The sequence below is a fragment of the Aspergillus fumigatus genome, chromosome 5, assembly GCF_000002655.1.
Source record: "Aspergillus fumigatus Af293 chromosome 5, whole genome shotgun sequence".
NCBI lineage: Eukaryota > Fungi > Ascomycota > Eurotiomycetes > Eurotiales > Aspergillaceae > Aspergillus > Aspergillus fumigatus.
In genome coordinates, this window is record NC_007198.1 from 1,147,383 (window position 1) to 1,168,039 (window position 20,657).

Here is a 20,657-nt window from a genome sequence, read left to right on the forward strand (position 1 = left end):
GCCTACGATATTCTCATAAATCGTACGAGGACGCTGTTGTACTTTCCAATTCTATTTCAGGCTCAGCGCCTCCCTGCCTAGCAATCATGTCCTTCCTTAGGTCATCTCTTTCCGCCCTTTTCCTTTTCGTTGCGGCCACCTGCACAACAGTATTATCTGCTTCCCTCACAATCACCATTCCTCCTTCGAATCTGCTACCCAATCCTAACACCCTCCCAGCTGGGACACATGCGACATTGACCTCATTACCGTCGTTGAAGGATAGGGAAGACGCCAGCAGTCACGTACCTCATCCCTTGACAGCCCCGTTGACCCGCTCGGCTTCTTTTGTCTTCCGGAACCTCAAGGCGACGAAACCGGAGTCCTATCTGCTCGATATCCGATCAGCCGAGTATGTCTTTGCCCCGTACCGGGTGGATGTCTCTGCCGATGGAACTGTTCTGGGCGTGTGGGAGACTTACCGAGGAAACCCATGGGACAATCGCGGCCGGGAGAAGTTCGTTGTCGATGCTGCTGGTGGTAACGGTGCCAAAGCCGCAGAGGTGATGGTGGAAGCTAAGATCTTGGCTAGAAGAGGATTCTATGAAGAACGAGCTAGATGTGAGATGGACCGAATCCAACCCCCGCGCTCCCGTGGTGGAGAATGCTTTACCCTTGCGCGCTTCAAATGACATGTCTACTGACAAAATGCGTCGTGCCAGTCTCTCCTCTTTCGCTCTTCAAAAACCCTATGATCTTGTTGGCGTTGGTAGCCCTGGCCTTCACCTTTGGGATGCCGAAACTTATGGAGAATAGTGAGTCGTTTTGCTACTATTGATTCCTGCATATACACGCCTTCCCTGCGTGCTAACTTATTTGTCAGTGGACCCGGAAATGCGTGCTGAATTCGAGAAGCAATCACGCACCTCCCCGATCTCTGGTGCTACGCGGAACGCTATGGCTGGTGGCGGCGGGCCCGGGAACTTCGATCTCGCCGGCTGGATGGCCGGTGCCACCCCAAGGCAAGCCACTGGGACAGATTCTGAGGCCGCCCGGGGAACCGCAACTGGTCGGGAAACTGGAGGTACTACGCGCAGACGAGGTTGACGGCTACAAAATAGGCTCCGCCTTAGCCAGCTGCTCGCACGAAGATGTTTCCTATGATATCAGTCGAGTTGGCTCCATTACCGACAACATAACGGGATCTCAGCCAACCGGTATGGGGGTATAAAAAGTAAGTAATAGAACACAAGGAAGAATACTATTTACTTGACCATCATCAAACATCATATCATCGGGAGAACGATCAGAAACAAGTCTGTGTACATGCGCATCTATTGATACGCTTAGAGCATATGGGACAGATGCGGCAAGCGAGAACGGACAATTAAGCCCGCGCTCTCGAGTCTCATCAACTTGAACTGAAATCAAGACAGGTGAGGACAAGCATCAACACAGCGGCGCATATTTCAGCAAATTCAAAAGTCACCAAAGTCATCGCCGCCGCCAAAGTCACCGCTGTAATTATCACCATAGTTATTGATGATCGTGTCCCCATGGTCATCGTCGAATGCTTCTGCGAGCAGAGCACCGCCGAGCAAACCGCCTCCCACACCCAAAGCGGCAGCGCCTGCAGTGCCCATGCCGCCGCCCCGCCGCGGTGGCACCGCTCCAGGATAGTGGCCGCCCTGTGGCTGGTACTGAGGATATCCGTAGCCTGCAGGATGCGGTTGCGGGGGGTAGCCACCCCCATAGTAGCCTCCTTGCTGATACCCGTAAGATTGCTGCTGAGCAATAGGCGGTCTTCCAAAGTGAGGGCTACCACTACTGCTTGAGCTTTTACCCATCAACTTGCTCAAAAAGCCTCTGCTGCGCTTCGGTTCAGGGGCCGGCGCAGGACCCTGTGATGGCTGATAACCCGCCGAGGACAGCGGCCTGGAGCTTCCGCTGTAGTAGTCTGCCGCCGCGCCGGGATGAACAGGACTTCTGCTTTGAGCTCGAGCATCTTCTTCAGCCTGTAGCTGAGCAGCGAGCCGGGCATCGCTTTCCAGGGTATCATTGCTGGGGTCTGCTTGGTTGTATGGGTTGTTCGACCCCAGCGTCTTCTTGTCGTCAGTTGCAGCAGCCTGAACAGATGGATTCGCAGGACCAGAGTCATCGTATGACGGTGGCGGCCCGCTTGGCGGAGCATGCTGCTCCTCTTTCTGCGCTGGACCCTCGGGACGTTCCCACTGGGATTTGCCTGTGTGCAAGTTCACGAAGAACCTTGAGCAGGGTAGATTAGATCCAAGGCATTTACAGCAAGTTCAAGACCGAAGCCGTAAGAGGACTAACCATTGCTTGTATCGGTCGTCGTATTGAGACTTCCATCCTTCTGGGACGGAAGGTGGCGGAGGTCCGGGAGGCGGGGCAAATGACATGGAGAGGAAAGAGATGAGGCGAGCCGACTCGGTCTTAGGGACGACCAACAACAATATATCCAAGGACGTCGATAGCGAAGATCAATCGTCTTCTTATATCAGACTCGCGAGTACAGTTTAGAAGAAGGAACAAAGATTTGGAGATGGCGATGTCGTTCGTTCACTATGGCGCTAGCACAAGGGTATGATTTCATATTAATACATATGGCCGCCTAGCCACCGACCAGGTCAACGACTCTTGCAGTGCCCTGTGGCGGTGCCCAGACAATAAACACTGCTGATTGGACAACTGGCAGTAGCTATGAATGGCTATTGCAGGGGCACTAAAGCACCTACTGTGACAAGGTTTGGGTGTAAATAGTGCAAACTGTACTGTTCGATCATGACTGCCCCATTTTCCACTCAACGAAGTTATGAATTTCCCATTGAAGGTCTTTCCTATCTGTATCTATCATCGATCCATAATCGCTAACAATCAAGCACCATCCCGAAGGCGTCAAGATTCATCCTAAAGATTGCAGTACCTTCTCAAGTGGTGCTCATAATCTAGATGCTTTTAATAGTCTAACACATAGCAATCAAACTAATCTATCAGCTCACAGCTGGAACAAGCTTTGAAAGATAGTCTAGTTTAAGGGGACAACGTGCGATAAAGCACTCTTAAGTATCTTTATTATGAGTTTACTCATCAGAGATTTCAGAGGCATGGTCCCTAGAAACTTAGCTATCACCTAATAGGGCAAGCCAACACCAGACGAAGTCAGACCATAGCATCTACCTACATATGTAGCCTCCTGGCATCTGGTATACTTACATAATTAATATAACGTACCATGGTGTCAAAATGTGATACCAATTGATGTAAACATTCAGCATGCCATTCATTCTTAATCCATGAAAGCCACAAATCAGCAATCATATGATTGTGAAGGAAAATATAAGAGTAAGACCAAACAAGAAATGAAGGTGATATAGGTAAAATAGCACCCAGGATGGTGGTGACCTGCTCCATAGCCCCCTTGACCTTGCTCAGCCTTAAGCTTCTTGTGGAAAATTAGGATTGACCTGGCCACTGTCTGGCCACCAAAAGTCGTCTTCAAGACCTGCCTCCAGCGTTTCAAGTGAAGAGTCCACTTTAGGGAACTTAAAGCAAGGTGACCTAGCTCTCGCAATACTTGCATTTTCTTCTGAATCAGTATCGGTGTCACCTGTTAGGTCTATGACCTCGCATTGAAGATTGGCAATGCCCATGAAGTCTCCAATGTAAATGTGCCGACTTTGCGCTTGTCTTTCAGGGCTCCGGTTATCTTCTTCATCACTGCAGAGATCAATGACATCAACAGTGCGTTTCCTTTTATATTCATTTCGCCGCTGGTTGCGAATCCGAGCAAGTTGAATATGAGCCTCCACAAGTTGCCGTGATTCTTCGTCCAAGCCAATGCGATCCTTAGGGGCCGGCCCATCGAGCTGTCGCATCTTAACATCTGGTCTGAGACTGGCAAGATGAGGTTTATCTGGGTTCCCTGGGCGAGCCCACCCGGCATAAGGTCCATCATAATGAGGACCTTGACCCACTCCAAAAACGGGGTGTCTTTTGAGCTTCCCAGAATTAAGTAGCTTTCGGGCTGCTACAAGCCCAGACTCTGAATCTGATGCGTGATCATCGCAGGGTGGCTGAGCTGCGTGCCTGAATTGCATTTTTCTTTCATCTTCATTTGGGTCTCTGCCCTCGTGGGGCGAAGAGTTTGAAGTAGAGAGGATATGGATCCCCCCGCCTGCGTCTCCAATCAAAAGATTTGACTTATCACTTGAAAAGGCACCGCACATTATCTCCTCTTCAATTCCAAAGACATTTTTGGTAAGGGCATCCTCCTGAGCTCGCAAGATATTCCATTGCTTAACAATACCGTCTGAGGCCCCTGTGTAGAATTGGTTGATTTCATCCCCCCACAAGGCCATTCTAACACCTACATCATCCTGCTCCCTCTCGAGAAGTTCATCTAATTGGTTGAGAGGTTCACCATGAGAAAGCTCTAGCAGGACTTGGTCTCGTTTGCGATAATCCCAAACATATGTTACGCCATTAGTGCAACTGGCGGTCACATAATATGAGTTCATTGGGCAGAAGGTGATATCATTGATGTCCAGAGCAGGACACTCAAACTCAATTGTCTGAGATTTCCACTTCAGTGGTTCATAAACGCGGACCACAGACCTGGTTCCCCGAGACACTTGGCTCTGGCCTACCGTACTTGCTGTGGCAAATCTCGGCAAGGTCGGGTGCCATTTAATATCGAATATATTCTGTGAATTAGGCTGAAATGGTGTTGGGATTATTGAAGCCTCACCCACATGCCACCCAGTGAGAAAGCCACTCGGGGCTGGGCAAGTGTGCGGTAAGCCATCATCCCTCTCTGACATCCCAGCGAGCAATAAATGTTTAGTATCATGGGTACTCCCCCAAGCCAAGCAAGTCGGAGTCAGGTCTCTTCTGGATTCAATTATCAGGGGAGCATCTTTTGACTCCATGATGTTCCATAGTCTGAAAGATTGCGCGCCGGTTGCCAGCAGATTCTCTTCAAAATTTGAACGCGCCATGACTAATACCTTCGATTCATGTGGGAGCGTTTTGTGATTTGTTATCTGGTTTCCGGAAAACCTCCAGAGTTTCACCGTATTATCGTAGCTGGCTGTAAAAAGTGTATCATCGAACCACTGCATAGCAGTAACACTCATGAAGAGACGGTTGTCACTTAAGGCCCTTTGAGACGCAGCCCTCCCAGGAGGGCGAATTATGTAATGGCCAGGCACCTCCTCGAGGCGATTGCACGTCAAATCCCCAATAACCAAGTTGTTGCCCCGATTGTACTCCATATTGCCCTCATCACATTGGGCAGTGGCGCCTGCTGCAAATTTGGTACCATCAGGCGACCAAGCTAGGACATTCACGTCATTTGAAGCACCTTTCCAGGTCTTCAGAAGACTGAATTCTGACTTGACCTTAGTTCGAAGCTGTCGCTTTACAGGCCCTCCTAGCTCACGGTTCTGTAGTAATGCGTTCACATTGTTCAGGGCTCGAATGGGACCAAAGACTGAGGAGCCGCTGTTACTATCAGTCACTCGAGCAGCTTGAATAATCGAAGGCGATGATGAAAGATGTCCATTTCTTGCAGCCTGGATGAATGCACCAATATCGGCAGGCTGACGTCGATAAAGTATAGAGGCATGAGGTAAGCAGCTTAGGAATATCTGGAGTTGTTGTTTGATGACTGCGGGTGAACTGGACAAGGCCCCATCGCCTGCCATGCCCTTGAGAGTAAGGAGTTGGGTAAGGCAATGTCTCACAGATTGCTGATTCTTATTTCTGACTTTTGAGGTCAATACTTCCCAGAGCCAGGTGCTCGTATCAATGACTGCCTCATTTGAAATGTATTTGGCAAGTTCGCGCAGGAGAGAGATTTTCTTCGCAAAATCCCGATGGACATCATGACTCGACAAAACTGCGATAACTTGATCACTGATTGAGATTTCTGTGGTTGGTGAATACTGACACCCATGTAATGATAATAAACCGAGCATAGCTGTCATCTCGTGCGAGTCAAAATCAACATGCAAGATCTCACTTGATACTATCATGGACTCTCTGTATCTCCTAGCATATTTGGCAGGATTATGCTCTGGGCAGAATGGTGCGTGTTTAAGATCTTTGAGATGATCAAGCGATGTGAAGCTCAATTTCCGAATCTGCACCCCTCGCGAAGAATAGATGATACGGATTTCAGCATCAGAAAGAGGATCAGTATTCGAATTCAGGTGATGAAGGCGCTTGGATGATTGATTGGAAGGTTTGTGGCTCTGCCGATTGCGTGCCTGTGAACTGGTATTGACTGTTTTTGTGTCTCTACTGCCCGAAGGACCCTCTCCTGAGTCAGACTCAGAGAGGCTGATCACGGGATAATAATTGATTTGCTTGTTTCTCGAGCGAGTAGAACGTCGTGTCCTTGGCGCGAGAGACCTGGTCGAAGATGGACCTGGAGATGATGAGTCCCGTTCAACAGATGATGCAGAAGAGCTAAATGTCTGCTTGTCCATACTGGACAAATTGGATGTTGACCTTTTCCTCGCAGAAGTTGGTAAACCAAGAGCTACTTTGGCATTGCAATCCTTCCTGCCTCCCGACGTGACTCCTGGATTGGTAACTGCGCTGAATTCATCATTTATAGTGTTAGAGGCGCTACTCATAGATGTCTGAGAATGAAAAACTGTCTCAAAGTTGTTGCAGGACACTCGCTCGATTTCCTTGGTACCCCTAGAAGAGGGTTCCATAAACTTGGAAAGCAGTAATTTGTGCTCTTCAACGAGCGCAGGATCATCGGGCTCAAGGTGTTTATGGTTTGATGCACAGAGATTCATTATCCCTGCTATCTTCTGGGGTATTGCACGATGTAGCATTGCGACTGGCTTCGAAGAGATTTCTAGTGTCCTTTGTCTCCCAGTAGATCAGATACTGAGATACGAAGGAATTGCCTATGCAAGTAGATGTCAGTGTCCAATACATAGAGAGAAGAAGCGCAGTCCAAGGTTGCGAGGGGAACGAAAATGAAGAGGCAGGGAAAAGGAGAAGCATAAGTAATACATTGGCAAGGCTGTCTCTAAATTCACATAGTGGAAATTGGTTGGTATGTCCCATAGAAGAATACAAAAAGCTGTTGACCCCAAACTTCTAGATCTAAATGAGTTGACATGTAGATAAGAAACAAGAGGGAAAGAAGAAGAGGTCTGTAGCACTGGAGGTGTTGTGAATGTTAGATTTATTATTATTATAGAAATCCACTGAGTGAGTGACGCGTGAACGCGGGACCAAACCCAGACACAGTAAGGCTCGTATCCTTTTTCGCCGGCACTAATACAACACTTTAAAGCAAGATATAGCAGGCGGTCAGCATGTTTACTTCATAAATAGAACATGGAATAATAATAATCAATTCCGGACCAGAATGAATCAGAGCATGTGACTTGTAACCATGAAGGTGGTGAAGGTAATCATGACCGTCAGTGTGAAGATTGTGGACTGAGCCTTGGAAAGTCACAACTGGTTGTAAACCAAGGCTGGGCACATTTTGGACAGAAATAAACCCTGTCGACTTCATCAACCAGCGTGCTTATACGTCTATGCGGCTATATAACTAACCTCATTTCTCTATCACTCCTTTTCTCAGCTCGGTCCAGAAATCCTACTGTACCATGGCCCGCCCCGGGGAGGAAATGTGAACATCGCCAAAGAGACTGATTTACATTCCAGTTATGTACATAAAAACACAGAAATTGTTGAATCACAAAATAGGGAGCAGCCGAAGAGGGCCGTATTCCGAAGTGTCAAATCAGCTTTCAGCCTTGTGCTCATCAGAGCGATAATAGATGACGCGGGATCGGTCAACCATGTGGAATATTCAGCTTTCAAATAGCCTGGATGTGAGCTGAGCTCGAGCCAGATTGGGGCAAAATTGTAGACAATGTGCTAAGAGAAGGAATTATAGGACAATTGTCAGAGCTCGACTCGACAGTTATAGTCTGTAATGCCTGACTCGCAGCTTGGGTGGACAAAGACGTCCGCTCGGGAAGGAAGATGCCGTCTATTTAGATAGTCGAGATCTCTTCCGAGCCGTTACCATCATATCATACAAAACATCCTTGAAAGCAAACAGGAAAGCCGCGGTAATCGCACTCTGCGTAACTTTTGGAACAATTCCTGTAATCGTCAGCTTAGTTTGCATTGTCTGCGCGGCATACGCATATTCAGCTCACCTTTGTACAGACCTGTGTACCCTTCCTCACTGATAATTCTTTTCAAGCTTCCGTTCAAACTCTCCTTGGGACCATCTTTGCTTGCAACGTGCATCTGGCTCTTGACCGTGATGTAAGGATACGTGATCGTGGTGGCCAGAATCTTGCCCAAAGCACCCAGATAGAACGCATCCTTAGGCGTCATGCGTCTACGCCGCTCCACGATATTCTTCAACTGTTCAAAGATAGTATACTGCAGTATAGGGTTGATCACTAGGACGAGCGCTGGGAGCACTCCGGCAAAAAGGGCCGTAGGCCCTTCCCGTCGAATCAGATCCATTAAGGTGCCAATAGTCGAAGCCCGTGCCTTCTTCTCCGGCGCTCCAGGCAATGCCTGATCCTCCGCATCCGACTTGCGAGCTGTCATTCTTGTGTTCACGACCCAAATGGGATTGGTGATCAGGACTGTTGCACTTCCGGCGATAGCCCCAGCGATCATCGACTCAGCCGTGGTAAGTTTCTTGGATGCACGACCAGCTTTCACGGCTGCTTTCTCGAAGGCCGCACGAGTCCATTCGAACCAATAATAGTATACGAAATTAGTAACGCTTATGCCGAACAGTGCTGATTCAAGTCCGGAGTACAATCCACTGAAACCTTCACGCTGGACAATGCGGCGGACGGCGTCCATGGTTGTAGACTGGGCACGTTTCGATTCCACCTGTGCTCTTGTAGATAAGGTGATGAGAGGATAGCTAACAGCAAATGATCGTCAACCCGTGCTCCAATAAAGGGGGATTCAAGTTTGCGCACGTCAAGACCATTGAAAGAATGCCACCGCCAGCGCCAGCTAATGCATGCGCTATGTTGTCACTTTGCTGGGCAGCAGCTGACGCTGCAACAGCCCTTTTCTGCTCCTGAATTCTTGATTGGGACATGGCGAACACAACTCAAGCCTGTAAGAGGTGTCCTGGTTGAGAAATCGAAGGGTAACTGTGTACAAAAGAGCGTTCAGTCCAAGTACGGATATCTGACGAGCAACCAGGGTTATAGTTCGATGCTAACCACCCCAAGGAATACTGAAGGAGCGGATTGAGATCGATACGCAAGATGGGTGTACTGAGATGGATGACAGGATGCTCTGTGATAAGGGTAAAGAACGAAAGAACGATAGAATGGGGGTTAGCCGGGAGTAATATTGATGAGCAGACTCATGGAGAGGTAGGACGCGCGAGAATGATTCGGCTCAAGATGGAGAAATCATGACGATAACGTTCATGACGTTTACCGAATTTCAACTGAGCCTCGGCTTTTGTGTTGGCCCCCTTCCGTTGTCCGAAGTTACGATATGCGCTCATGGTGGTCGCACAAAATTTCATTCTATGCTTGGAGCAGTTTGTCCTTTCTGGAGATCAGCAGCGACTGGCATTTGTCTTGGGGTTTATTTGGACCAGTCCTTAAAGGTCCTATCCATACACGAACACGGAGTGAGTCACTGCTACAGGATATCTCCAGCTTAGGATATGAAATCACGAGTTGAGGGTCATCTTTCAGTCTTCAATATGGATAAGGCGAGATGTTAGCAAGAGGCCGAGGTCCACAGCAGGCTAGTTAACTCAATAACCTCATATGGTTGCTCATGTTGTGTTATGCTAAGCTATTAGAAACGTTCTATGTCTCCAAGCGGCCCCAAGATTTCCCTCATTTGCATGTGACGGCATTTTATGTTTTAATCCAAATTATTATGATGTACCCAAATTTACCTCACAAGGTACTGGTATTATTTAAATCAGTCATGGGTAGGTACCTATGCTCCAAGTAAGGGTGGCGTACTGTGGCACGACAAAAAGTTCGAATCTAGCGTATTTACCGCTAGCCTGGTTAGGCACCTTCATAATATTCTGTAAGATTCTAGGATAACTTCATGTAATACTATGAAGCTCATATAGACGCGATCGCATCTGCGGAGATAGATCTTTGCGAGGTGCCATAATATTGATTATTGAGAGGTATCGAGAAATTCGAATCTGTGGAGAAAATGGAATACTAAAGAGTTGCCTAATCAGGCTAGCGGTAAATACCATTGGATTCAAACTCTTGTCGTGCCTACCTTATACCTTACTCACCTAAATTGATGACAGGGCTGTCTGGTTGAGAGTGTCCCCCAATGTTATTTCAAAGTAAGATTATTCGTTTATCATTATTCCTGAGAGTCATCTATGTTTGACAAGTTCTGCGATGACTGTATTGTCTACTTGTCTCTTTGATCTCCGGCAATCACAGGCTCTGGTCTGCTCATCTCCAATCTGCCTTCTCGACCCCTCTAGCCTAGTTTAATTACGCGAAAGATGCTGCAGGCAGACTTCTGCTCCAGTCGTAAAATACAAAACCCAGTCAAAGCATGATAGATGTAACGTAATGCTTTAAGATATATCGTCTGACAATTTATCTCCCCAAAGGCGGATTGATTTTCTTTACAATTAAGTCGACAAACATTAACGAGTCTGACCTCAGAAAAAGGGGAGAATAAAAGAAGAGCCGCCGCAGAAAGGGGAGGATAAGGAGAAACCAGGGGAGAAATCATAAACGGCGCACAGCGAGCATTGATAAGTTAAGAACACCGGCGGAGATAGCGTGCAGGAAAACATTTGCGGGACAGTCTAAAGGCATGGAAGAATCTTGAAGCAGTTCCAAACAGTCATCTCAAACTAAAGGAGAAGGAAACCGGATGAGGAAACCCAGAAGACCTCTGAACGATTCCCGGTATAAAGGCAATCCACCACCGGGAGCCGGGCTAGAATACCCTTTCTGTCGCTCAGAAGTTGCAACACACTTGAACATAGAACAGCATGTGTATACCATGACTCCCTTAGCAGCAACCGCCTGCGGATCCAGATTGAACACCCTGACCCTGACCGACCTGCACAGTCGGCTTGTTGTTAACAGTGGCAGTTCCCATGCGCTCCTTGATCTGCCGAGCCATGGTCAAGAAAGCCTGCTCAACATTGGAAGCATTCTTGGCTGAGGTTTCAAGGAAAGGAATTCCAAGACTATCGGCGAATTCCTAAAATCACAAATCATGTTAGGATGAGAAAGCTAAACGGACTGAGGCATGGTTGGACGCGAACCTTGGCTACGGTGTACTCCACGACTTTCTTGTCTTCCATATCGCTCTTGTTACCAACGAGCAGCTTGTTGACCCCTTCTGTTGCGTAGCGATCGATTTCCTGAAGCCACTGCTTCACGTTGTTGAAAGAGTCCATGTCAGTCACGTCGTAAACAACACAGATGCCATGGGCGCCACGATAATAAGACGATGTGATGGTCCGGAAACGTTCTTGACCTGCTGTGTCCCACTATATATTATCTGTCAGCTATGACAGGCGGTGAAGAGCCCATTTTTGGTGCTTTATCCTTACAATCTGAAGCTTCACCGTCTTCCCATCGAGTTCGATAGTTCTGATTTTCTGGAGCATCATTAATCAGTACTGCGAAGGTGCCTGTATGCTCAACGGTATGCCTTTGCGACGGGTACATACAAAATCGACCCCGATGGTGGAGATATAACTCTCTGTATACGTATCATCGGCGAATCGAAGCAACAAGCAAGACTTTCCGACGCCAGAGTCTCCGATGAGAAGGAGTTTGAAGAGATAGTCGTATCTATCCACAGATCCAAGTGAGTTGGAGTTGTCTTTTTATTTTTGCGGAGATAATGAACGACTAGACAGGGGAGATGGAGATATCAGGCACTCTATGGATCCAGCAGTCAGTCAACATAACAAGAGGGATAAAGGAGAAAGACATATTCTCGTTGCGCGCAGAGCGCCAGTTCTAAACCTTCTGTACTTTAGGTAGAAGGGGGAAACTTACCACTCAGGATTCATGATGAGCGGTAGTAGCTGTCAACGAGAACAAGGTCGCTTTGGAGGAGGCGAGAAGTGAGTATGGAATGTTGGGGAAAGCAGAATGAGATGAGACGGCTATAGCAAATTTAGGTGGCTAGTTATTGATGCAAGTGTGGCCTCGGATTGTCTAGGCACTTAGATGGACTGAAGCGGCGTTCTGAGATGGCAGTTACGTTGTTAGTAGTAAGGTAGTAGGCAGTAGGGAGTGCAGGAGAGCAGGCGAGCACAGCATGCAAGTTCCCATGTTTTTCATCTGACCGTACCGTCTGTGACCGTTTCATGTTCAACCGCCTCAGACCCACAAATTGGCCCAATCTAGTCTAGCGTTGGAACACCCCAACGTAGACAAAATGGCTATGGAAAACCAGATCAAGTACAATCAATATTCCCAGTGAGTTAAAATAGAAGAATGTTAAAGATGAGCACGAGCATGGCAATGATGAATGACACCTAGTGGTCAGCTGTGTCCATTCAGCTGACACCCCATATTTTCCAGCACTCCCTCGATCTTTTTTATTACACAGTATCCCTTGGTATTTGTAGAGTGCTTGAATCTGAGCATTTGCCATGATGCAAGATAAATTGACAGGGCCTTTAAAGCAAGGACTTTGGTTCAGCGGCCTGCTCTCCACATCTGTAGATGTCTCCTCGTGACCAGGAAACTGGTGTTAGTATACTTGCCGTTGTGTATCATCATTACTGACTTCGAAGGTAGTTAGAAGGCGAGAGTCATTACCAGTGGTTATCTGAGACTGCGCGGATTTTGTCTTTTGAGAAGTAGATACTTTTACTTTGCCAGAGTCTTTGAAGCTTTCCTTCATAAAATAGGCACATGTAAGCCACTGACATGGTCAAGCACATCTCAGCATTTGTTGCTTGTAATAAATGAGAAACATCCCAATATGATCGAAAAATCTGGGACACAAATATTGCATTGCAATATAAACTTCCAACCAAGTCTCTTAGCAGCTTGTTTACAGCAATCAAGCATAACCATGAGACTGAAGCCACTCCAAAACCAGCCTTTCGTCCCTTTCTTTGTAGTTTGCATTTGTTCGTATGGAATCAGCAACGATCACCAAGGCGCGGTCATAGGGACTTGTATCCTTGTCCTTGAAGAAGGAAGCGATATCCGCCCCAATGTTATGGTCTGCGAATTTCGACAGACCCATTCGCACAAAGCGCTCGAAGACGACGTTGTTCGCCGAAAGTCGGGCTTCAACGGCATCCCAATTTCTCTTCATGTACTCCCACAGAAGATGGCGGACTTTAGAGTTAGCAGCCAAAGCCACTGCACCATTGTGCACATCCTGGATTGCCACTTTGTCAGAGAAAACAAAGTCCAGATAGTCGTAGACGAGATCAGCATCTGTGACACGCCCAAGCGCGGCGAGGCAAATCTCCTTGCCATCGACCGAGTCGGTCTTGATATACTCTTCCTTGACGGAATCATATTTGTCGCGTCCACCTTCAGCTATCGTGATACCAAAGATTGCCGAGCGCAGGTTCGTGTGCACTGCGCTCTTGTCCTTGCCTGAAGCCCAAAGATCGAAACGCTGTTTCGCTTCAGTAACGATGCTAGAAAACAGTGAGCTGAGCTTCCTTTCCCCACAAACTGGCAATATCGGAACCCACCTTTCATGACCCGCAAACCCAGCCATGCCGATTAGAAGCTTACGAAGCTGCACAGTGAGATAATCTTCGTCGGCCTTGAATTCCCAGCCTATCTTTTCGGCGGCGGGAGATGCCAATGCGAGTGTGAATTTCTTCAATCCCGCAGCTACTGAGTCATTCTGCGAAAAGACAGAGCGCAGATTTGCGACAGAAGACGAAATCTGTGACCAAACCCTGGAATAAATATAATGAGTAGCAGTTCGAAAACTTAAAATATGCTCGGCACTGACAAGTAGTTTTCCTCCCTCTTAAATCCTTCCAGTAGAGTTAATAATGCAGCACTAGTTCCCTCTCCGGATACAGCGAGAGCAGCAGCATCACCGATGAGGCCAATCTTATCTTCGGTACTTAACAGGTCCAAAGATTGGCCCAGCTTCGCTAGACGGTCGGCAGGATAATTCGTGCGGTAGAAGCCTGACAGATCTTTGTTGATTTTGTAGAATGAATCTTGACCGACGCCCGCAATAGTGTCGGATTTCGAGACAAGAGCGCGTGTATTTACGTCGGCCAGCCGGGGTCCTGATTTGATGCCTAGCGGAATCCACCATGTCGTCTCGTCCTCTTCAGGCTTGGCGTCCCCAGTTGAAAGAAACCTGTTCTGGCGAATGCTGATTTGCCCTGGCTCTTCTGCCACGGTGAGAACAGGAAAGCCAATCTTTCGGATCCACGGATCCTTTTGAAAGAGTTAGAAACCCCCCAGAAGGCGAAGCGAGCAAGATCTGACCCACCATGAATTTATGAACATCCTGGTTGGAAGCTTGACTGAGGGCAGACCATAGATCATTTGTAGTAGCATTACCTGACATCGTTCTCAGCAGCTTTCTTCTGCAGACGGACCCTCAAGCCTGACTTACCATACGCATGCTTCTTCAAGTAGTCGGCCACACCACGGAGGAAAGTTTCTTGACCAAGATGATCACTCAGCATGCGAATTACCGAGCTTCCCTTCAGATAGCTGATATGGTCAAAAATCTGGTCTACTTCTAGAGCGTTCCTTACGGGGACTTCAATGGGGTGAGATGCGCGCAAGGAATCGAGCTGAAACGCTTGTTGCACCCCTTCAGCCTATGCGACCAGTTAACAACAGACGGACAATGGCATCGTTACCTCGGGAATTGCGTACGACAAACTGAGACCAAACGTTCCATTCTGGTTCGTTATATTAGTTGATTGAAGTCGCAGTGTATATCGACACAGTAGCAAAGGATCCTCTCTTACCGGGATAAAAATGATCAACAGCCAACCAGCCAACCCAGGTTGCAAAGCCTTCGTTCAGCCAAAGCTCGTTCCACCAGTCCATAGTCACAAGATTGCCAAACCACTGGTGGGCCAATTCTGCGGTTCAGTCTTAGAAAATAGCCACACGCAATCATTATGCCTCAAACTAAGAAACGCACCATGAGCGACGACGTATGCTATGCGGTTCTTGTAGCGGGTGTCGGATTTTCCCTCTTCGAATAGAACTGCGGTCGTACGATATGTGACCAGACCCCAATTCTCCATGGCACCCATGGCCTGAGGCAATATAATCAGTTGAAGTAGGACCTTCAGGAGGCATTGTTGCACCACTTACAAACTCATGAACGGCAAGAAGATCAGCCTTGGGCAAAGGATATTCAATTTCGAATACTTCCGAGAAATAATCGACGGTGCGATGAGCACATTCCAAGGCAAAGCGTGCCTGTTCTTTGAGCCCTTTCGTAGTGTAGACACGGACTGGTATGCTCTTTCCGCTGTATTTGCGTTGAGTCATAGCTTCAACGTACTCAAAATCACCAACAGCCCATGCCAAAAGCTGAACAGAGATTGCAACTAGTTAGACTTTCCTTAGCAGATAAGGACTAAGGTATTTGTACTGACATAGGTGCTCATGACTGGGGTCCTTTCAAAGGACACAAACTTGAGGTCGGGCTTACTACCGTCTCGTTCTGACTTGATCGGCATATTACTCAAGGCAGTTTGGCCTTTGGGAACCTCAATCTCAAAGTCGAAAGTGGACTTAAGATTTGGTTCATCAAAGCAAGGGAAGGCTCTTCGTGCGTCACAGGACTCAAATTGAGTACTAAGCATGTAGTAGAAGTCACCTTCTTTGGGTGTATCAGCCGTGGGCTGCACGGCAGGTTTGTACTTTGAGCGGTAGAAACCAGCCATGGCATTGTTCATAGTGCCGGTGAAGCCAATAGATAGCACAATGTCTGAAGGCGATATTTCTTGAGAGAAAATAAAAGACACTCGCTCTGACTTTTTGTCATACGTGATTTTAGACGCCTTCGCGGATTCCGTACCTAAAGTAAGAAATTTGGCGATCGCCGTCAGTGGATTCTACAGCAGCGCGTTTGCAGCGCATTAATCCAAATATGGATCTTGCTTCTTGGACGAACCATCTTTTCCCAAAATTTCTGCTTTATGAACCTCGATCTCCTTGCAATTGAGCACAACTTCCTTGGTGGGCCGGGTGACTGTGGAATCTATCTTAACAGTACCCTTGTAGCCCCAGGCACCACCAAGCTCGAGATCATATAAGGACACATGGTAGTGCACTGGTTTAACCCTGTTACTTCGTCAATACATGCCCACGATGCTCAAGAAGCCAGGTGGTAGAGGTTCGAAAAACTCACGCGTCAGGAAGTGTATCTCTATCCGCCATTGCCATCGCGCGTACGTCAAATGAACAGTGCCTTACGAAGGATTTTGAAAGATTAGGTTTGATGAGGTGACGTAGAAATGTGCAAGGAAGATAAAAGCGAGAAGAAGAAACCCCACGAGAAGAACCAGAAGAGGGGAAGGAGGGGCGGAGGAGAGGCACTGGCCGGATGGGTCGATAGCTAACAAAATGATGACAGCGGGTTGCTTCAGGGATTACGCCAGCACATCTGGTGGTGGACGTGATGCAACACCTTCTCCCCCACATCTGTTACAAAACTGGCGACGGTTATTGTCGGGGATACTTGGAGAGCTTCTGCAATCTGCTTATCGAGAAATGGAAAGGGGAGGGATAAGGATGAACGAAACTAGGGTGAAAAGTCTCTCAATGGGTCTGATAAACCCTTGAAAAGTGACATCGTATTGTACGAGTACAGTATTTCTGCTACTATTGTTATCTAGGTACCTTAGGTAGACACTTTCTGATCAAGCTTTGTATGGTTGACACTGATACTATCATCGTACCTTACTTGACTAACAATGCCTCTGAGAATCACCCATATCCATCTCTTGACGGCTCTGTACCTGATCAGCTATTGACTGATCTAGTATTCTGAAAGGGAAAGGCGATAGTAATTACAGAGTGTCTTGCGTCTCTCGAACAATTCCTCTACCTCTCTACTCTGTGCCTAAGTGCCTTAACATTCCATGTGGATCTCATCACCTCGGAGAAATAGAGCCGAAAATTTCAATACGGAGCTAGGGCGGAGCTCCGGCCTGTCTCCGAACCCAGCCTTAGGTAGAGTAGGATACCCTAGGAAGCTAGGTACTTCTTAGCTTTTCGGCCCACTCTTTCTCGAAGCAAATCACGGATTGCCCAAGCTATTGTTATGACTTGATGAGTTGATGCATTGTCATAAGCACGAGCATTACTAGTCAATTTTAAGTCTCATGTAGATCGCTTTGATTGACCCAATGCCCCTATCATCATCACAGACTTACAAACCGACACAGTTACTCCAGTCAACTCTTCGAGGAGACCATGGCTGATTCGGACGAAGAGTACGTTGGCGAAGTTTCTGACGAAGAGAACGATGTCAACGGTATCCGATATGCCCGGGAAACGGTGCCTGCATCCCGTCCTAAACGGAGAAGGCAGCGCGGGGGTGCTGAATGGGAGGTTTCGAGGACTTGGGAGACCTTGGTTGAGGGTGCTGATGGCACAATCAGCTCTACTGTTGAAGGACTTTTAGAAGCTGGGAAAAGGAAGAGGTAAGCTTCACTCAGAATGGAAAACTCCATATACCATTTAGGGACCGTTGCACTGAGCAACATCATAATCATTGTCGCCTTATAGACTTCTAAGAGATACAACTCCATTGCAACGTGGTATAATCCGACATCTCATCTTGATTTTGGATTTGTCCCAGTCTATGGCCGAGAAAGATCTAAGGCCGACGCGATACCTTCTTTCCCTGAGATATGCACAAGAATTCGTGCGGGAATTTTTTGAGCAGAATCCCATATCCCAGCTTGGTGTGCTTGGCTTGAGGGATGGTCTTGCAATCCGGGTCAGTGATATGAGTGGCAACCCTACGGAGCACATCAGTGCTATACAAGCTCTGAGGGATCATGACCCCAAGGGCCTTCCTAGCTTGCAGAACGGGCTTGAAATGGCGCGTGGTGCTTTATTGTGAGACCTTTTACACCCGAGCCAGCACACATTCCTAGTTGTAAAACTGACCTGGTGTCGATAGTCATACTCCTAGTCATGGAACCCGAGAAGTATTTGTGATCTTCGGATCTATCCTTTCCTCTGATCCGGGCGATATACATCAGACGATCACCACGTTGATAAATGACAAGATCAGTGTCAGGATTGCTGGTTTGGCCGCTCAGGTGGCTATCTGTCGTGAACTCTGCTCTAGGACTAATGCAGGCGACGACACCACATATGGCGTGGCGCTCAACGAGCAACACTTCCGTGAATTAATGATGGATGTAACGACACCCCCTGTGACATATTCCCAAAAAAAAGCCACGAGCTCCCTTTTGATGATGGGGTTTCCGTCTCGTACTGTGGAGACGTGTCCCTCTCTGTGTGCGTGTCATTCTGAACCCTCTTGTGGAGGGTACTTATGTTCACGATGCAATAGCAAAGTCTGTGGGCTCCCTGCTGAATGCCCCTCTTGCGGTCTTACACTTATACTTTCAACACATCTTGCACGATCTTATCATCACCTGTTTCCGCTCATGAACTGGATTGAGGTTCCATGGCAACGTGCCTCACGGAGTTTGACATGCTTTGCCTGCGGCATATATTTCCCTACGGTACCTCCTAAAGATCAGTGGCAAGCTACGGAGTCCCAGGCAAAAGGGATGAGTGTCAGCAGTCGCTATGAGTGTACAGTCTGCAAAAATCACTTCTGTATTGATTGTGATCTCTTTGCTCATGAAATTGTGCACAATTGCCCAGGCTGCCAAAGCGGGATTAGTGGGCTAGCCATTGCTGACCGGCCTAGGGGTCAGACTGGCACAGAGGAAATGGACACCTCAACATAAGTGATTTTTTTTCCCCTTCATTTCCTAAGGGGCGATAAATCCTTTTGCGTGTCTTGGTTCGTTTGGATTGCATGGCTGGCGCACTTTTTCTCTTTTTGCATGTCTCCCACAGCCCCAGTCTTAGTCCTTTTCTTTTCCCGTCCTTCCGTAGGTCGGCTTGGTTTCGGAACTTCCTTCAGAAAGGCCCCTTGGTACGTGATTGCTAAGTTGAGGTGGTGGGCTTGCGGGTGATCTGTGTCTTAGGCTCACCCTCAACGTTTTAAGGCACAGAGAGTAGTAATTATAACTTGATAGTCGTCTGCTGAGGTGTGGTTCAAATAGCAAAAGTCTTATGAATGCAAAAACTCAAACGCGCCAGTAATAGTTATAAGTCTTCGTTCTTCTGAGATTCATTTGGTTAACTTGGATAAAATATCTTACGTCAGAGCGACTCATGCCTCGGCTGAAAGCTTCTCCCCACGTATACGCAGTTTGCCCTTTTAAGTTTTTTGAGGATCACCTCACCAGCCAGAATTCTGGCATCGACTTGACAGCGAGGTCTTTCATTTTCTGGACCCGAATGATATCGCCCAAATCATTCAAATATTGCAAGAACAACGGTCCAACATACCAGTAACGAGCAATGAACACTCTTCCACAAACTCCGACCCCACGTCCAGACACAATGGCGGGAAACACCCCTAGTCAGGGAAGTCAATTCGTAGACACGCAAGGACCGGAAATTGATCTCTTCAGAAAGCTCAATTCCTATCCGTTCACTACAGATGTTGAATTTGCAAAAGGGCTCTCCATCATCCTCGGTCATCCCAACAGCCCGGCAACTGAAGCTGAGATCGGTTGCGAAGATGACCTAGTACTACAAGCAAAATGCTTCTATTTTTCGCGGTATGGCCCTTATAACGCGCGGTGTCAGGCTTACAGTTTGCATTGTTCTATGTGGTGTGCCTATGCTAACACTTGCTGGATATTAATATAGCAAAGAGCAGCTATCACCACCGCTCGATTTCAAGAGATACAAGACCTGGCTGGGCTCGACTCCGACGGCAGAGCCGTCACCTGACGCTGAAATTCGCGATCATGACTCTCAAAGAGCAAGCGCATCAGAGACCGCAGTACCGCCTGGCGGAGTTCATATGAATCAGCAATCGCCCTCGATTCAAGAGCCCGCTTACCCATCATCCTTCGCTCGGATTGTCGAACTCATAACGACTGGTCAGCAAATACCCGGCATTCAGCAAATACCTGACACAGTTTTGACGGGCCATGATACTCCAAGTGAGAAACCGAGGCGACGGAAACCTTGGGAAGTAGAGGACGAATTTGCACGAGGGTTAGAGTCACCGGTTGAGAATTGACGAGAACGGCCCATGTCAGCCACACTATCAACTACACATGCATGGCATGTCCCCGTGGTGGAGAGCCAGCAGTCAAGTCTCTGCTTGACGACTCCACGCGGACTGCAGTCAAGGTGCAATTTTCGGCCCCAACATTGAGAGAAGTCCTCGGATGAGAAGCTGCTAAGCCACAATAACGCACAAAGCGTGGATTTCGAGACATAAATTGTCAATTCTATCATGCCAAGCTTTTGGGATTTGCGGGAAAATCGAGCCAGCGAAGAAGGTCTTCTCTTGGAATAAGCCTCTTAACTTTGTATCTTTCACTGCGCGTTTATGGAATGATATGGCTA

At 47.7% G+C, this 20,657-nt stretch overlaps 8 protein-coding genes across 8 annotated transcripts; 3 read left to right on the forward strand and 5 right to left on the reverse strand.

Annotated features, from left to right (window-relative positions):
- Window positions 1-86: 86 nt before the first annotated feature.
- Window positions 87-1,086, forward strand: AFUA_5G04280 (uncharacterized protein; the record flags this gene model as incomplete). Its single annotated transcript, XM_742822.1, has 2 exons — window positions 87-600; window positions 863-1,086. The coding sequence occupies 2 exons, from the start codon at window positions 87-89 to the stop codon at window positions 1,084-1,086; spliced, it is 738 nt and encodes a 245-aa protein (XP_747915.1).
- A 371-nt stretch (window positions 1,087-1,457) lies between these two features.
- On the reverse strand, window positions 1,458-2,399 carry AFUA_5G04290 (WW domain-containing protein; the record flags this gene model as incomplete). Its single annotated transcript, XM_742821.1, has 2 exons — window positions 1,458-2,244; window positions 2,314-2,399. The coding sequence occupies 2 exons, from the start codon at window positions 2,397-2,399 to the stop codon at window positions 1,458-1,460; spliced, it is 873 nt and encodes a 290-aa protein (XP_747914.1).
- Window positions 2,400-2,769: 370 nt separating this feature from the next.
- AFUA_5G04300 (WD repeat protein) lies at window positions 2,770-7,241 on the reverse strand. Its single transcript, XM_742820.2, has 2 exons — window positions 7,036-7,241; window positions 2,770-6,926 (listed from the first exon to the last, which is right to left on the reverse strand). Exon 2 carries the CDS (start codon window positions 6,849-6,851, stop codon window positions 3,435-3,437), a length of 3,417 nt encoding a protein of 1,138 aa, XP_747913.1. The 5' UTR covers window positions 6,852-6,926; window positions 7,036-7,241; the 3' UTR covers window positions 2,770-3,434.
- Window positions 7,242-7,394: 153 nt separating this feature from the next.
- pmp47 (putative peroxisomal membrane protein Pmp47) lies at window positions 7,395-10,167 on the reverse strand. Its single transcript, XM_742819.3, has 4 exons — window positions 10,017-10,167; window positions 8,997-9,957; window positions 8,205-8,938; window positions 7,395-8,148 (listed from the first exon to the last, which is right to left on the reverse strand). The coding sequence occupies exons 2-4, from the start codon at window positions 9,119-9,121 to the stop codon at window positions 8,033-8,035; spliced, it is 975 nt and encodes a 324-aa protein (XP_747912.2). The 5' UTR covers window positions 9,122-9,957; window positions 10,017-10,167; the 3' UTR covers window positions 7,395-8,032.
- A 368-nt stretch (window positions 10,168-10,535) lies between these two features.
- AFUA_5G04320 (Rab family GTPase YPT1) lies at window positions 10,536-12,424 on the reverse strand. Its single transcript, XM_742818.3, has 5 exons — window positions 12,060-12,424; window positions 11,723-11,846; window positions 11,603-11,650; window positions 11,312-11,539; window positions 10,536-11,247 (listed from the first exon to the last, which is right to left on the reverse strand). The coding sequence occupies exons 1-5, from the start codon at window positions 12,068-12,070 to the stop codon at window positions 11,053-11,055; spliced, it is 606 nt and encodes a 201-aa protein (XP_747911.2). The 5' UTR covers window positions 12,071-12,424; the 3' UTR covers window positions 10,536-11,052.
- A 385-nt stretch (window positions 12,425-12,809) lies between these two features.
- On the reverse strand, window positions 12,810-17,129 carry AFUA_5G04330 (M1 family metallopeptidase). The gene is made up of 13 exons (XM_742817.2): window positions 16,934-17,129; window positions 16,384-16,850; window positions 16,147-16,316; window positions 15,626-16,050; window positions 15,339-15,560; window positions 15,163-15,280; window positions 14,984-15,100; window positions 14,889-14,914; window positions 14,620-14,830; window positions 14,494-14,564; window positions 13,996-14,438; window positions 13,727-13,939; window positions 12,810-13,669 (listed from the first exon to the last, which is right to left on the reverse strand). Exons 2-13 carry the CDS (start codon window positions 16,674-16,676, stop codon window positions 13,075-13,077), a joined length of 2,904 nt encoding a protein of 967 aa, XP_747910.1. The 5' UTR covers window positions 16,677-16,850; window positions 16,934-17,129; the 3' UTR covers window positions 12,810-13,074.
- Window positions 17,130-17,222: 93 nt separating this feature from the next.
- On the forward strand, window positions 17,223-19,358 carry AFUA_5G04333 (TFIIH/NER complex subunit SSL1). The gene is made up of 3 exons (XM_001481447.2): window positions 17,223-17,680; window positions 17,766-18,101; window positions 18,166-19,358. Exons 1-3 carry the CDS (start codon window positions 17,451-17,453, stop codon window positions 18,968-18,970), a joined length of 1,371 nt encoding a protein of 456 aa, XP_001481497.1. The 5' UTR covers window positions 17,223-17,450; the 3' UTR covers window positions 18,971-19,358.
- An 87-nt stretch (window positions 19,359-19,445) lies between these two features.
- Window positions 19,446-20,325, forward strand: AFUA_5G04336 (DUF5572 domain-containing protein; the record flags this gene model as incomplete). The annotated part of the gene is made up of 2 exons (XM_001481448.2): window positions 19,446-19,855; window positions 19,947-20,325. Exons 1-2 carry the CDS (start codon window positions 19,593-19,595, stop codon window positions 20,323-20,325), a joined length of 642 nt encoding a protein of 213 aa, XP_001481498.2. The 5' UTR covers window positions 19,446-19,592.
- Between the last annotated feature and the right edge of the window lie 332 nt (window positions 20,326-20,657).

What these genes read in the sequence shown, in the direction of transcription:
- AFUA_5G04300 (XM_742820.2), bottom strand. Translation starts at nt 6,851, where the DNA reads ATGCTACATCGTGCAATACCCCAGAAGATAGCAGGGATAATGAATCTC.
- pmp47 (XM_742819.3), bottom strand. Translation starts at nt 9,121, where the DNA reads ATGTCCCAATCAAGAATTCAGGAGCAGAAAAGGGCTGTTGCAGCGTCA. An exon ending in ATTCTTTCAATGGTCTTGAC is followed by an intron (nt 8,939 to 8,996) that starts GTGCGCAAACTT and finishes ATTTGCTGTTAG; the next exon opens with CTATCCTCTCATCACCTTAT. An exon ending in GTACACAGGTCTGTACAAAG is followed by an intron (nt 8,149 to 8,204) that starts GTGAGCTGAATA and finishes TGACGATTACAG; the next exon opens with GAATTGTTCCAAAAGTTACG.
- AFUA_5G04320 (XM_742818.3), bottom strand. An exon ending in CCACCATCGGGGTCGATTTT is followed by an intron (nt 11,651 to 11,722) that starts GTATGTACCCGT and finishes ATGATGCTCCAG; the next exon opens with AAAATCAGAACTATCGAACT. An exon ending in AGACGGTGAAGCTTCAGATT is followed by an intron (nt 11,540 to 11,602) that starts GTAAGGATAAAG and finishes GATAATATATAG; the next exon opens with TGGGACACAGCAGGTCAAGA.
- AFUA_5G04330 (XM_742817.2), bottom strand. Translation starts at nt 16,676, where the DNA reads ATGTGGGGGAGAAGGTGTTGCATCACGTCCACCACCAGATGTGCTGGC. An exon ending in AGCATACGTCGTCGCTCATG is followed by an intron (nt 15,101 to 15,162) that starts GTGCGTTTCTTA and finishes ACTGAACCGCAG; the next exon opens with AATTGGCCCACCAGTGGTTT. An exon ending in TGTTGATCATTTTTATCCCG is followed by an intron (nt 14,915 to 14,983) that starts GTAAGAGAGGAT and finishes ATAACGAACCAG; the next exon opens with AATGGAACGTTTGGTCTCAG.
- AFUA_5G04333 (XM_001481447.2), top strand. Translation starts at nt 17,451, where the DNA reads ATGGCTGATTCGGACGAAGAGTACGTTGGCGAAGTTTCTGACGAAGAG. An exon ending in GAAGCTGGGAAAAGGAAGAG is followed by an intron (nt 17,681 to 17,765) that starts GTAAGCTTCACT and finishes GTCGCCTTATAG; the next exon opens with ACTTCTAAGAGATACAACTC. An exon ending in ATGGCGCGTGGTGCTTTATT is followed by an intron (nt 18,102 to 18,165) that starts GTGAGACCTTTT and finishes TGGTGTCGATAG; the next exon opens with TCATACTCCTAGTCATGGAA.